Source organism: Sceloporus occidentalis, unplaced genomic scaffold (assembly GCF_023333645.1).
Source record: "Sceloporus occidentalis isolate IW3139 unplaced genomic scaffold, rSceOcc1.0.p SCAF_5, whole genome shotgun sequence".
NCBI classification, from domain to species: domain Eukaryota; kingdom Metazoa; phylum Chordata; class Lepidosauria; order Squamata; family Phrynosomatidae; genus Sceloporus; species Sceloporus occidentalis.
The window spans coordinates 181,345,909-181,357,284 of NW_028316985.1; the positions used below are offsets into that span (position 1 = coordinate 181,345,909).

The 11,376-nt window shown below is 41.4% G+C and overlaps 1 protein-coding gene across 1 annotated transcript; it reads left to right on the forward strand.

The window, feature by feature from the left end:
• The first annotated feature begins 1,220 nt into the window (after positions 1-1,220).
• Positions 1,221-2,398, forward strand: LOC149313243 (uncharacterized). The gene is made up of 3 exons (XM_089527132.1): positions 1,221-1,460; positions 1,573-1,683; positions 1,774-2,398. Exons 1-3 carry the CDS (start codon positions 1,239-1,241, stop codon positions 2,314-2,316), a joined length of 876 nt encoding a protein of 291 aa, XP_089383258.1. The 5' UTR covers positions 1,221-1,238; the 3' UTR covers positions 2,317-2,398.
• The last annotated feature ends 8,978 nt before the right edge of the window (positions 2,399-11,376 follow it).

The following is an 11,376-nucleotide window of genomic DNA, read 5'->3' on the forward strand; positions in this document are numbered from 1 at the left end:
ACATTACCTATAGCTCTGTGGAGGTTTGCAAGCATTGGCTGGAATGATATTCCAGTAAGTCATCTTTTAGAAGGGGATTTTGGTATTAAGTGTGTGTGTTTTAAAAATGCATTTTAAAGGTAATCTATCTTTTTTCTTTTTTAGGATTTCGTCGAGATGTCTACAGCTCAACCTAGCCCTGTGGTCATGGCTGAAATTCTTGGACTAGATGTTCCAAAAGAACATTTTTTCTTCCACGTGCTTCTGAGTTGAATTGGCCAATTTTTGTAAAGTGTGGTATATTTTTTCATCTATTTGTTCATCTGGAACTTGGTCACATACTAGATTTAAGTAAACATGAACAATGCTGAATGTCTGCCTCTCCATTTCTTGTCAGAAGCAGAAATGTGGCAGCTCAGTCTCAACAGTATAATTCTGTGGGGTTTTCTGATATGCGAGGGGTGGGTTTAGTGGGCATGTCTCAACATGTTTGTGTTCATCAGGCACAGCTGGTACTTCATAGCCCCTGCAAGCCATGGAAAAACAGGTCCAAAACGTTCCTTCAGAGGAGACTGCACAGGGCACAGGAGGGCTGGCTAAAACACAGGCCCCAAACCTGACACACCCAACAGATGAAGAATTAGGTAAAATTTGTGCTTAACAATATTAGCACTGCTTTGTGGGTCAAAAAAAAATAATAATTTAGAGGTGGGGGCTAACAACATTAAATGTGTTATTTTGTGGGTTTGTTCTTTCTGAAATTAGTGTCTTTTCTTTACAGAATTGATGTTTGCTGAAGGCAGCCACGAAGGCAATGCGGCACCTGAAACTCCAGTGACAACAAATAAAAGTGGAGGTACAGTGTGTGTGTGTGTGTGTGTGTTGTGGTATTTAAGGGCTGGGGGGGTAATGAGTGAGTGAGTGAGTAGTAAAGGGTGGCACCTCTCGTCAAACTCATAAGCCCCGCCCACTGACAGGTGCCCCGCCCCGGAAGTCCCGCCTTAACAGGAAGTCCCGCCTTAACCGGATATCCGGCCTCCTGCCGGAAGTCCCGCCCTCCCCGGATATCCGGCCTTCTGCCGGAAGTCCTGCCCTCCCCGGATATCCGGCCACGCCCCCCGCTTGTGGCCCCACCCCAGCATGAAACCCCGCCTGTAGGTGGAGCGTCTGAAGGGACTCATGTGACCATGATGATTCAAAAGGTCCAATCAGAAGACGGTTTTAGCAACGCTACAGGAAGCCTTTGGGCAAGCCCAGACATGTTCAGAGAAGACAACATGGAGGCCCCCACTACTTCTGCAAACTCTACAGAGCAAGAAACAGGGGATGTGAAGCCAAAAAGCAGAAAGCGTTATCCTAGCAATAGTTCAGATGATGGGCTTTCTACCTATGCTGACCTGGCTAGCGAAGAAGCTGATGAGATTTGCAAAGCATGGAACCGCCTGGTGGATGCCGTTTCAGCAGAACCAGCTGTAATGCAGGTAAAAAAGTGGTTTTTTTTTATTTTTAAAGGGTTTTGACTAGCCTTACAAAGTCGGCTCCCCACCTCTCCTCTAAAAAAACAAAAAAAAGACTATTTTCTTTATATTTTAGCAACCTCAGGCCAGTAGCAGTTCTGCAGAGAAGTGTGCTGAAGCATGTGGAGGCAACACATTACCTATAGCTCTGTGGAGGTTTGCAAGCATTGGCTGGAATGATATTCCAGTAAGTCATCTTTTAGAAGGGGATTTTGGTATTAAGTGTGTGTGTTTTAAAAATGCATTTTAAAGGTAATCTATCTTTTTTCTTTTTTAGGATTTCGTCGAGATGTCTACAGCTCAACCTAGCCCTGTGGTCATGGCTGAAATTCTTGGACTAGATGTTCCAAAAGAACCATTAAATTTTTCTCCCAGAGAATTGAAAGTTCTCATGCGGTCAACAATCAGAGCTGTGTGTTATGGAATCATCACCCATTGTTTGCAGCAATATCGCTATGAATCCTGTGTTGGCTGTGTAATCTCTGCCCCTGCTCAAAATTCCCATGACTGTCTGTTGTGGTCAAAACGTTATCTGTGTAGAAAACTGAGCTGGTTATGTGGGCAAATAGATTTTAAAAACGTGTTACACGTATATATTCTTGTAGCTTACAGTTTCAATGGCCTATTGATAACAAATGAGACTGTAGACCAAATCTTGCAACTTGTAACTAAAGTAGAGAGATCTGAAAATTCACTGAAGGAATTAAATAACATTTTGAAACCCAGGGATAAGCCTATTTTGGAGCATGTGTTAAAAGTGATTAAAAATAGATCTTATAAAACATTTCTAACAACTATTAACAGACCATCTGATCCATAAAGACTGACTAGAAGTTTGTTTGAAAACTGTTGGCTGCTTTGATATTTTTTTAAAAATGTTTGTTAAAAGGTTATAAAATAAAAAAGAGTTTATTTTAAAAAGGTGTTTGTGATTTTCTTTTCAAAAAAGTGACTACTCTAGAGCTGGCTCATAATGAGTATTTACAATGGGGGGGGGGTGTATCAGTATTCATGCACCACTCAATCTCCCTAGAAAACATGAGGCTTTGGTGGTGTGGGGGATACAAAATGGAGGGGTGGAGGGTGGAGATGGCTCTTTAAATTAAACAATGAAGAGGGGGTGGGGGGAAGCCTTCTTACAGAAACCCTCCAAACTTCCTGACCCTCCTTAGCCTAAAAACAGAAATAAAGCAAAGGAGAGATTCTTACAATTAAGCTGTACAGCTACCTCTCCAACCCCCCCCCCCCACTTCAAACAAAAAGCAGAAATCAGGGTGGCTCTTAAATAATGTAGAGGGTTGAAAATCATTTTTTGCAACCCCCCAAGGCCCCCTCCCAATGTCTCCTAAACACAGAAACAAAAAGCATGGTTGAAGTTTTAAACAGACACTATATTTCCCTGGTGGGGCCCTCTGCAAAAAGTTTTTTAAAAAGAGAAAAGGGGAGGGGGGTGGCTTACCACATGGCTATGTGCCCTGCAACATGTACACCTTAGGGGTGGGGGGCCACCTTAGGGGGATGGAGGGACATAGATCCACCCCCAAGGACCACCTTTGGGTCATAGATCCACCCCCAAGGACCACCTTAGGGGGGGTGGAGGGACATAGATCCACCCCCAAGGACCACCTTTGGGTCATAGATCCACCTCCAAGGACCACCTTTTGGGGGAGGGGGGATAGATCCAACCTACCCTTTTTCTTAGGGGTGGGTGGGGGCAGGTCTCAAGAGCCAATCACAGACTGGTTACCTGACGTATAAAAGTTCTGCAGAGAAGGGGGTCTGTCCTTTTCTGGCTGCCATACCTATGAGACTCTGTGGTTCTTGGTAAGTTTTTTCCTGTATATTCCATAGCATTGTTTTTTAAAAGAAGGCCTTTATAACTATTGCCTTTTCCCCATTTTTAAACTTTATTCAAAATGGGCTGTTGTGGGCCTTTTCCCTCACTAAAGAATAAATATTTGATGAATGTCCATTAATTTGGGGGGGAAAACTGAGCAGCTTTAAAATTACAAGCATAACATGCGGCTTTCTCTTTTTCCATGGACTTCATCTAAAATCTGGGGCTTTGGGCCATAAAAACATTGGTATTTATGCATTTTCCTGTTAAATGTTTTTAATTGTTAGCATGTAGTTCTGTTAGAAAGAAATTTTACATGTGCTACAAATGTTTTAGAAGCCTTTTTAAAAAATACTTTTCAAAGCTTACTGAGAGTAGAAATGTGTGGATTAGGATATACGGGTTTTTAAAATGTCTGGCAAATGGTTTCACTTGGAAACATGTGCTCAGCACTGTTTTAAATTTTTTTTTTTTGTTAAATATATATTTTTAACAAAGCTCTTTTTGGTATTTATGAAACAAGGTTTAAAATGCTTTAGAAGCCTTTTTAAAAAAACTTTGCTTTGCTTACTGCTGGGTATGTTTGATGGGATTAAGAAAGATGTGTATTAAAAAGTCTGGCCCCTGTTTCCACATGCAAAACATGTGCTTGGTACATTTTTAAAAATTTTTGTCAAATATTATTTTAAAAAGCTCTCTTTTTGTGAAACAAGGTTTAAAATGCTTTATAAGCTTTTTTTTAAGAGTATTCTGGAGACTTTGTGGGAAGATTTGATGGGGGTAGAAAACAAAGCTCCAGAGGTGTTAATGGGTTTATGGTCAAGAGCTGATTACTCATACGCAGCAGAGTTACAGCCTTTTGTATTGTTAACTTTTGGCTTGTTGGTGCTAAAAGTTCATTTAATTGTTAAATAAGCCTATTTGGAAAACTTCTTTTTGCCATTTTCCCCCAAAAAGTTCTTTTTTAGGTTTTAAATTGTCTAATGTGCCTGTTTTAAAAGCTCTTTTTTTTGGTTTTTCTCAAATAAGTGCCCATTTGGAAAATCTTTTTATTCTGTTTAAAACTTTTTTTTTTTTTGCCAGTTTTTCTTAAATAAGCCTGTTAACTACCATTGCTTTGAGCATTGCTTTGTGTGTGTGTAGGGGTTAGGAATTGATGGTGACTAGGTAATTTCAAAAGATTTTATTGGGTGGATAGCTTTGTTATAGGACATTAGCATACAAGAGCTTATGCCGGAAATAACAACCACTTTAGATATAAAATATTGTACAGACGGTTAAAAACAGCTGTTCTCATATTTCTGGGTGTAACTTCATGCGTCATTATTAAGCCGTTTTCCTGAAATAATGAAAAGAAAAAAACTGTTAGGGCAACACATTTTTCTCAATTGATCACTGGTTCCATAGGGTTTCCTAAAGAATATGTGTTAAACTTACCCAGCTGCCATTTTCCTTCATCCAGATGTGTTTCTCAATTATCAAATAGCCGGCAATGCAATTGGTAATTTGCTGTACATTTCCTGTTGTGAGAGGCACACCTCTGGTCTTCAGCTTTTTGGCAATAAAACCTCCAAATAAGAGAGTCATCACAATTCTTCCCCAGTTGATTTTTCCATCAGAAAATTGAGACCTCATAACTAAATGGATTATTTCACAAGCACGAGAAATATTTGGAATTTCCAACTGTGTTATTAAGGGTTCCATTTTTTCTTCCACGTGCTTCTGAGTTGAATTGGCCAATTTTTGTAAAGTGTGGTATATTTTTTCATCTATTTGTTCATCTGGAACTTGGTCACATACTAGATTTAAGTAAACATGAACAATGCTGAATGTCTGCCTCTCCATTTCTTGTCAGAAGCAGAAATGTGGCAGCTCAGTCTCAACAGTATAATTCTGTGGGGTTTTCTGATATGCGAGGGGTGGGTTTAGTGGGCATGTCTCAACATGTTTGTGTTCATCAGGCACAGCTGGTACTTCATAGCCCCTGCAAGCCATGGAAAAACAGGTCCAAAACGTTCCTTCAGAGGAGACTGCACAGGGCACAGGAGGGCTGGCTAAAACACAGGCCCCAAACCTGACACACCCAACAGATGAAGAATTAGGTAAAATTTGTGCTTAACAATATTAGCACTGCTTTGTGGGTCAAAAAAAAATAATAATTTAGAGGTGGGGGCTAACAACATTAAATGTGTTATTTTGTGGGTTTGTTCTTTCTGAAATTAGTGTCTTTTCTTTACAGAATTGATGTTTGCTGAAGGCAGCCACGAAGGCAATGCGGCACCTGAAACTCCAGTGACAACAAATAAAAGTGGAGGTACAGTGTGTGTGTGTGTGTGTGTGTTGTGGTATTTAAGGGCTGGGGGGGTAATGAGTGAGTGAGTGAGCTATAATACTTCTTATTTTGTTTGCTTTTAGACAAATCTCTGAAACGTAACAGAGAAGAACCCCACGATGCTACACCCCAGGCTTCTAAGAAGCAAAAAAATAATGAGCAGGTGATGGTGATTGACGGAAATCTCTTACAACGCTTTGAAGCCCGCAGAAAGAAAGCTGCAACGTTATCGGCCTGCTTTGTGGAGATGCAGAAAATGGTAGCGAAAGGTTGCGCGATCCTTAGACGGGCCAAGGGCTATGAAGCCCATTTGAATTATATGTGGGACAATCCAGTAACACAAGCTCATATGGATGCTTTTTACGAGAGTATTAAAAAATATAACGAGTACATGGTGGACAGGTCCCTTGAACATCGGCAGATAGGCAGAGGTAAACTACAACCAAGGATCAAGAAAGGCCGGAATGGTAAATGGTGCAGGGTGGCGGGGTACTGGAAGAAACCTGCCAATGGTAAACTGTACTGGAGAAGAAGAGTAACCACCCTGATTAACAGATCGAAAAAAGTACTCCACACTCGGAAAAATAATAGGAAATGTAAAGGGGGCCTGAACTCGAGGAGCCTGGTAAAAAACACTAAACATAGTGTTGATAATAACCAGCCTTCTTGTTCCAGCACCCCTTCTTCCGTGGCCTCTGACCCATCCAGGGCTGAGAACCAAAACCCCTGTGACTCTGTTTCTGATAATAACCAGCCTTCTTATTCCAGTGCAGAACCTCAGAATGATTTGGAGTCTTCTGAATCATCCAGGGATGAGAGCCAGCCCCTACCTGCAAACATCCCAGGCTCCCCAGATGATGAGGGCCCCCCTGCCGTGTATGCAGAGCGTGTACGCTCATGGCAGTGGACCCACAGGTTGTATCGTACAGTGCGTATCGGTGAGGAGTTCCGATTCAGAAACTTAGAGCATGTAACATCGTACACGCAAGCTATACACGCATTACACAACTCAATACAAAATATTCTAGACGATCTTAACCAGCGAATTAGTCTGGGAGATTGTGTTCAAATTAGACTGGAGGCTGATGGCCTAAGAAATCCTCTGTATTCTGTTAAAAAAAGTAAGGACCTTTTAAATGCTGAGGATTTTCTATCACAGTTGAGTAACCTGTTGCAAAGCAACATGGAAATCTGTGCCCATTCCAGTTTTCGTCTCATAATTACGATTGTGAAACCCCCAGGGGGCGGAGGGCATAGATCAATAGGCTCCATCCCCTCTAGTGAAATAGTTGCCAGAAAAAGAAAACATTTGGTTGATTTAAATTATACAGGCACTAACCTCTGTTTTGGCGGTGGCCTGATTGCTGTCATGAGTGAAAAGATTCCCACAGATGCAAAACTGCTGACAGCAGCCAGGCAACTGTATAAGGAGCTTGGCTGGTCCGATCAGAAAAAAGTGACCTTAAGTGATATTTCACATGCTGAAAACCACTTAAAAATTAATATTCATGTGGCACATTATTCTAAGAAGGGGTGGAGTCTGTTTAAAACCCAAGGCCCTCAATATCAAAAAACATACACGCTGCTTCTGCATGACGAACACTTCTATGGGGTAATCAATGTAAAAGCCTTATTCGGGGTACGAAATTTTTGCATATTTTGCCAGAGCCTATATAACCATAACAATCACACCTGCTTATATTTCTGTCGCCTCTGCTTGAGAAAAGATTGTGCGGTTGTGGTAGATCAACAGGCTAGGTGTTTTGACTGTAAGCTGAATTGTAGGTCTAAAGAGTGCTTAAAAATACACAGGCAGCTGGTCTCAGAGGGAAAGGTACGCTGTGAAAGCAGGAGCTATTGTCCTAAATGCTCGCATTACCAGAAAAGTTACCATGATGAGGAAGAGTGTAAAGGCCGGCAGTGCACAGTCTGTTGGGGGTTCATCACAAAAGATGATGAACATAAATGCTTCATGCAGCCCCTAAAAACCCCTGAGGTTTCTGTACAGTATCTATTTTACGATTTCGAGTGTCACCAAGCAACTGGTGTACATGTCCCTAACTACTGCTTTGTAAAAGCATTTCCAGGGGAAACTGTAGAGTGCTTTAAAAATGGTAACAAAAGAAAGCGGAGGTATAAGAGAGGGGCTAAAAAGCAGTATGACAGCGATGATGAGGATGAAGATTATGAGTGGCCCCTTGCTGGCAAAAGTTGGGAATTTAAAGGGGAGACATGTTTATCTGACTTTATTACAACATTTATAGACCGCCAGTTTTCTGACTGCACATTCTTAGCACATAACTCTAAGGGTTATGATGGTTACCTGGTGCTGAATCAGCTGGTGAAAGAAAAACTTGATGTAAAAATTATCGCTCAGGGTGGGAAACTGATTTCTGTTACAGTGGAAAAATTGAATATAAAATTTATTGACTCCCTGAGTCACCTCCCTATGGCCCTCTCTAAACTACCCAAAGCTCTAGGCTTTGAGAGCTATAAGGGATATTTTCCCCATTACTTTAACACACCTGAGCATTGGGATTATGTAGGCCCAATGCCCTCAGCTGAAGATTTTGGTGTAAAATATATGATGCCTGGTGAAAAGGAAGCCTTTTTAGCATGGTATTCAGAGAATCAGGATAAAATCTTTGACATGCAGAAAGAGCTTGTGTTTTACTGCAAAAAGGATGTTGAAATTTTAGTAGAGGCCTGTACCAAGTACAGGCATGAAATTGTAGAACTGACAAAAGAAAAGAAGTTAGTGGAGAAAGGGAAGAAAGGGAAGAAAGGGAAAAAAGAATATGAGGAGTGGTTTGCTATAGACCCCCTCCAATTCCCCACCCTTGCAAGTGTCTCTCTTGCGATGTATAGATTTAAGTTTCTGCAAGAAAACACCATTGCAATTCCAAGTTTTGTAAATTACCACAATCAGTTTAAGCGATACTCCACACCGTCTATTCAATGGCTTTTGTATATTGAACATGAGGAAAAGCTTGAGATTCAGCATGCCTTAAATGGTGGAGAGGTTAAAGTTGGAGATTATTTTCTTGACGGGTATGCCGCTGTAGGTAATAGGAAAATAGCCTTTGAATTTAATGGTTGCTTTTATCGTGGATGTGTCCTGTGTTATCCTCCCCAGGAGAAAAACCCTGTGGTGGGGAAATCTTATGAATTTCTCTACAATTCCACACAGAAAAAAGCAGCTGAACTCAAAAGCCGGGGTTTTGATTTGAGAACGATTTGGCAACACGAATGGGATAATATGGTAAAAACAGATGTGAAACTCCAAACGTTTCTTGCTTCATCCCGCCTTCCAGAACCCCTACACCCCAGAGATGCTCTCTTTGGGGGTCGTACAAATGCTATCTGTCTCTACTATAAACCTAAAAGTGGGGAGACAGTGAAATACTACGATTTCACCAGCCTGTACCCTTATGTTAACAAAACCAAACAATACCCTCTGGGGCATCCCAAAGTCATTTATAAGGACTTTGAACCGGTCACAAACTATTTTGGCATAGTGAAGGCAAAAGTTATTCCTCCCAGAAAACTCTATTTTCCAGTTTTGCCTTCCAGGATCTCTGGAAAACTTATGTTTGTGCTGTGTTCAACCTGTGCAGAACAGCGGCAGTTGGACCCGTGCAAACATACAGATGAACAAAGAGCCTTAAAGGGGACGTGGTGCTCCGTTGAGTTAAATGTGGCTCTAGAGAAGGGGTACAGGGTTGTGGAAATCTATGAGGTATGGCACTTTGCACGCAGGTCTTCTGTGTTGTTTTCAAAATACATCGAGATGCACCTACGACAGAAGCAGGAAGCTTCAGGCTATCCTCACTGGTGTGTTACCGATGAGGACAAAAGCAAGTATATAAAGGAATATCATATGAGGGAGGGGGTGCTTTTGCGCAAAGATCAGATCGCTGTGAACCCTGCAAAGCGCCAGATTGCAAAGCTGTTTTTAAATTCTTTGTGGGGGAAGTTTGGGCAGAGAACAAACCTCCCTCACACTCAGGTGTTGAGAGACCCCGATGAATTCTTTCAGCTGCTTTTTTCTGATGCTTACAAGGTTTCAATGTTTGAATTTGTTGACGATGAGGCTGTTTGTGTCTCCTGGAAATATTCCGACGACCGGGTGACAACCTCGGGTAGAAAAAACGAATTCCTTGCCTGTTTTACAACGGCCTATGCACGTTTGGAACTTTATGCACTCTTAGACAAGCTTGGGAGACGTGTTTTGTACCATGACACAGACAGTGTCATATTTGTGAGTCGGGAAGGAGAGTGGGACCCTCCTCTCGGAGATTTTCTCGGGGATCTCACAAGTGAGGTTCCTGCAGATCAGACCATTACAGAGTTTGTGTCAGCAGGGCCTAAGACCTACGGTTATAAGTTGTCTAACGGCACAGCCTGCATGAAGGTCAAGGGGATTACATTGAACAGCGCTAACTGTGAAAAAATTAATTTTGACAGTCTCAAAGACCTGGTATTCTCCTACGTCTCAGACAAGAAAGGTTCCACACCTCATGAAATTGTGGTACAGCAGCCAGGTATTGTAAGAAATAAGCAGCATTGGACACTTCACACTAGAAATCTCAAAAAAACACAAAAAGTTGTTTTTGATAAAAGGGTCATTACTGAAGGATTTAGGACACTTCCTTATGGCTACTAAAATGGAAACACGCTGGCAACACCCATTCTCAGCTATTCTCGCTGGACCTAGTGGCTGTGGGAAGACGTTTTTTATAAAAAATATGCTGGATCATGCTGGTAGTGTGTTCTCAGAAATGCCTGAAAATATTGTCTGGTGTTACAGTTGTTGGCAACATTTGTACAAAGAACTCCAATGTAAATACCCTATTATTCAGTTTGTACAGGGGATGCCTGATAAATTTGATGATGATGAACTGTTACCCCCCAATAAAGTAAATCTTTTGGTTATAGATGATTTGATGATTCATGGTTCTGAAAATAGAGATCTTGAGCGGGTTTTCACCCAATTTGTACATCATAGGAATCTGAGTGTATTTTTCATTACCCAAAATATTTTTTGCAAAGGAAAAAGTAGCCGGACCATCAGCCTTAACGCTAAATATATGGTGCTCTTTAAAAATCCTCGGGACAAATTACAAATTGCTACTTTGGCTCGACAGATGTATCCGGGAAATGTCAATTTCTTCATGGAGGTGTTTGCTGATGCTACAAACAAACCTCATGGGTATTTAGTGCTGGATCTGAATGCTAACACCCCTGATTCTTACAGGCTAAGAACTTGCCTTTTCCCTCCAGATTTGCCTGTGGTATATATAATGAAGAAAAACCATTCCCACCACAAAAGGGCCCGGTTTTAACAATCCAGGGCTCTGTTGTTGTCTGCTCCTCCATGGGGAAACATGTCCAGTCGCGTAAAGAGAAACTTGGCACTTTTAAAACTGCTTATTACAGTGCCTCCTCGTCAAAGAAAGGCCATTTTGTGTTCAGCTTCGGATGACCTTGTTGCAGCCATTTCAGAAATAGCCCTCAATACTTTAAAAGGCAACATTCCTTTATCCCCACAGCAGGTGCGTGTATTAAAAAAAAGACGCACCCTTATTAAAACTCTGGGTAACAGTAAATTGTCCCTGAGAAAAAAGAAGTACCTTGTGAAGCAGTCTGGGGGTTTTTTGGGGCCACTGCTAAGTTTCGCAGTTCCTCTAATAACAGGCCTTTTAACTAAA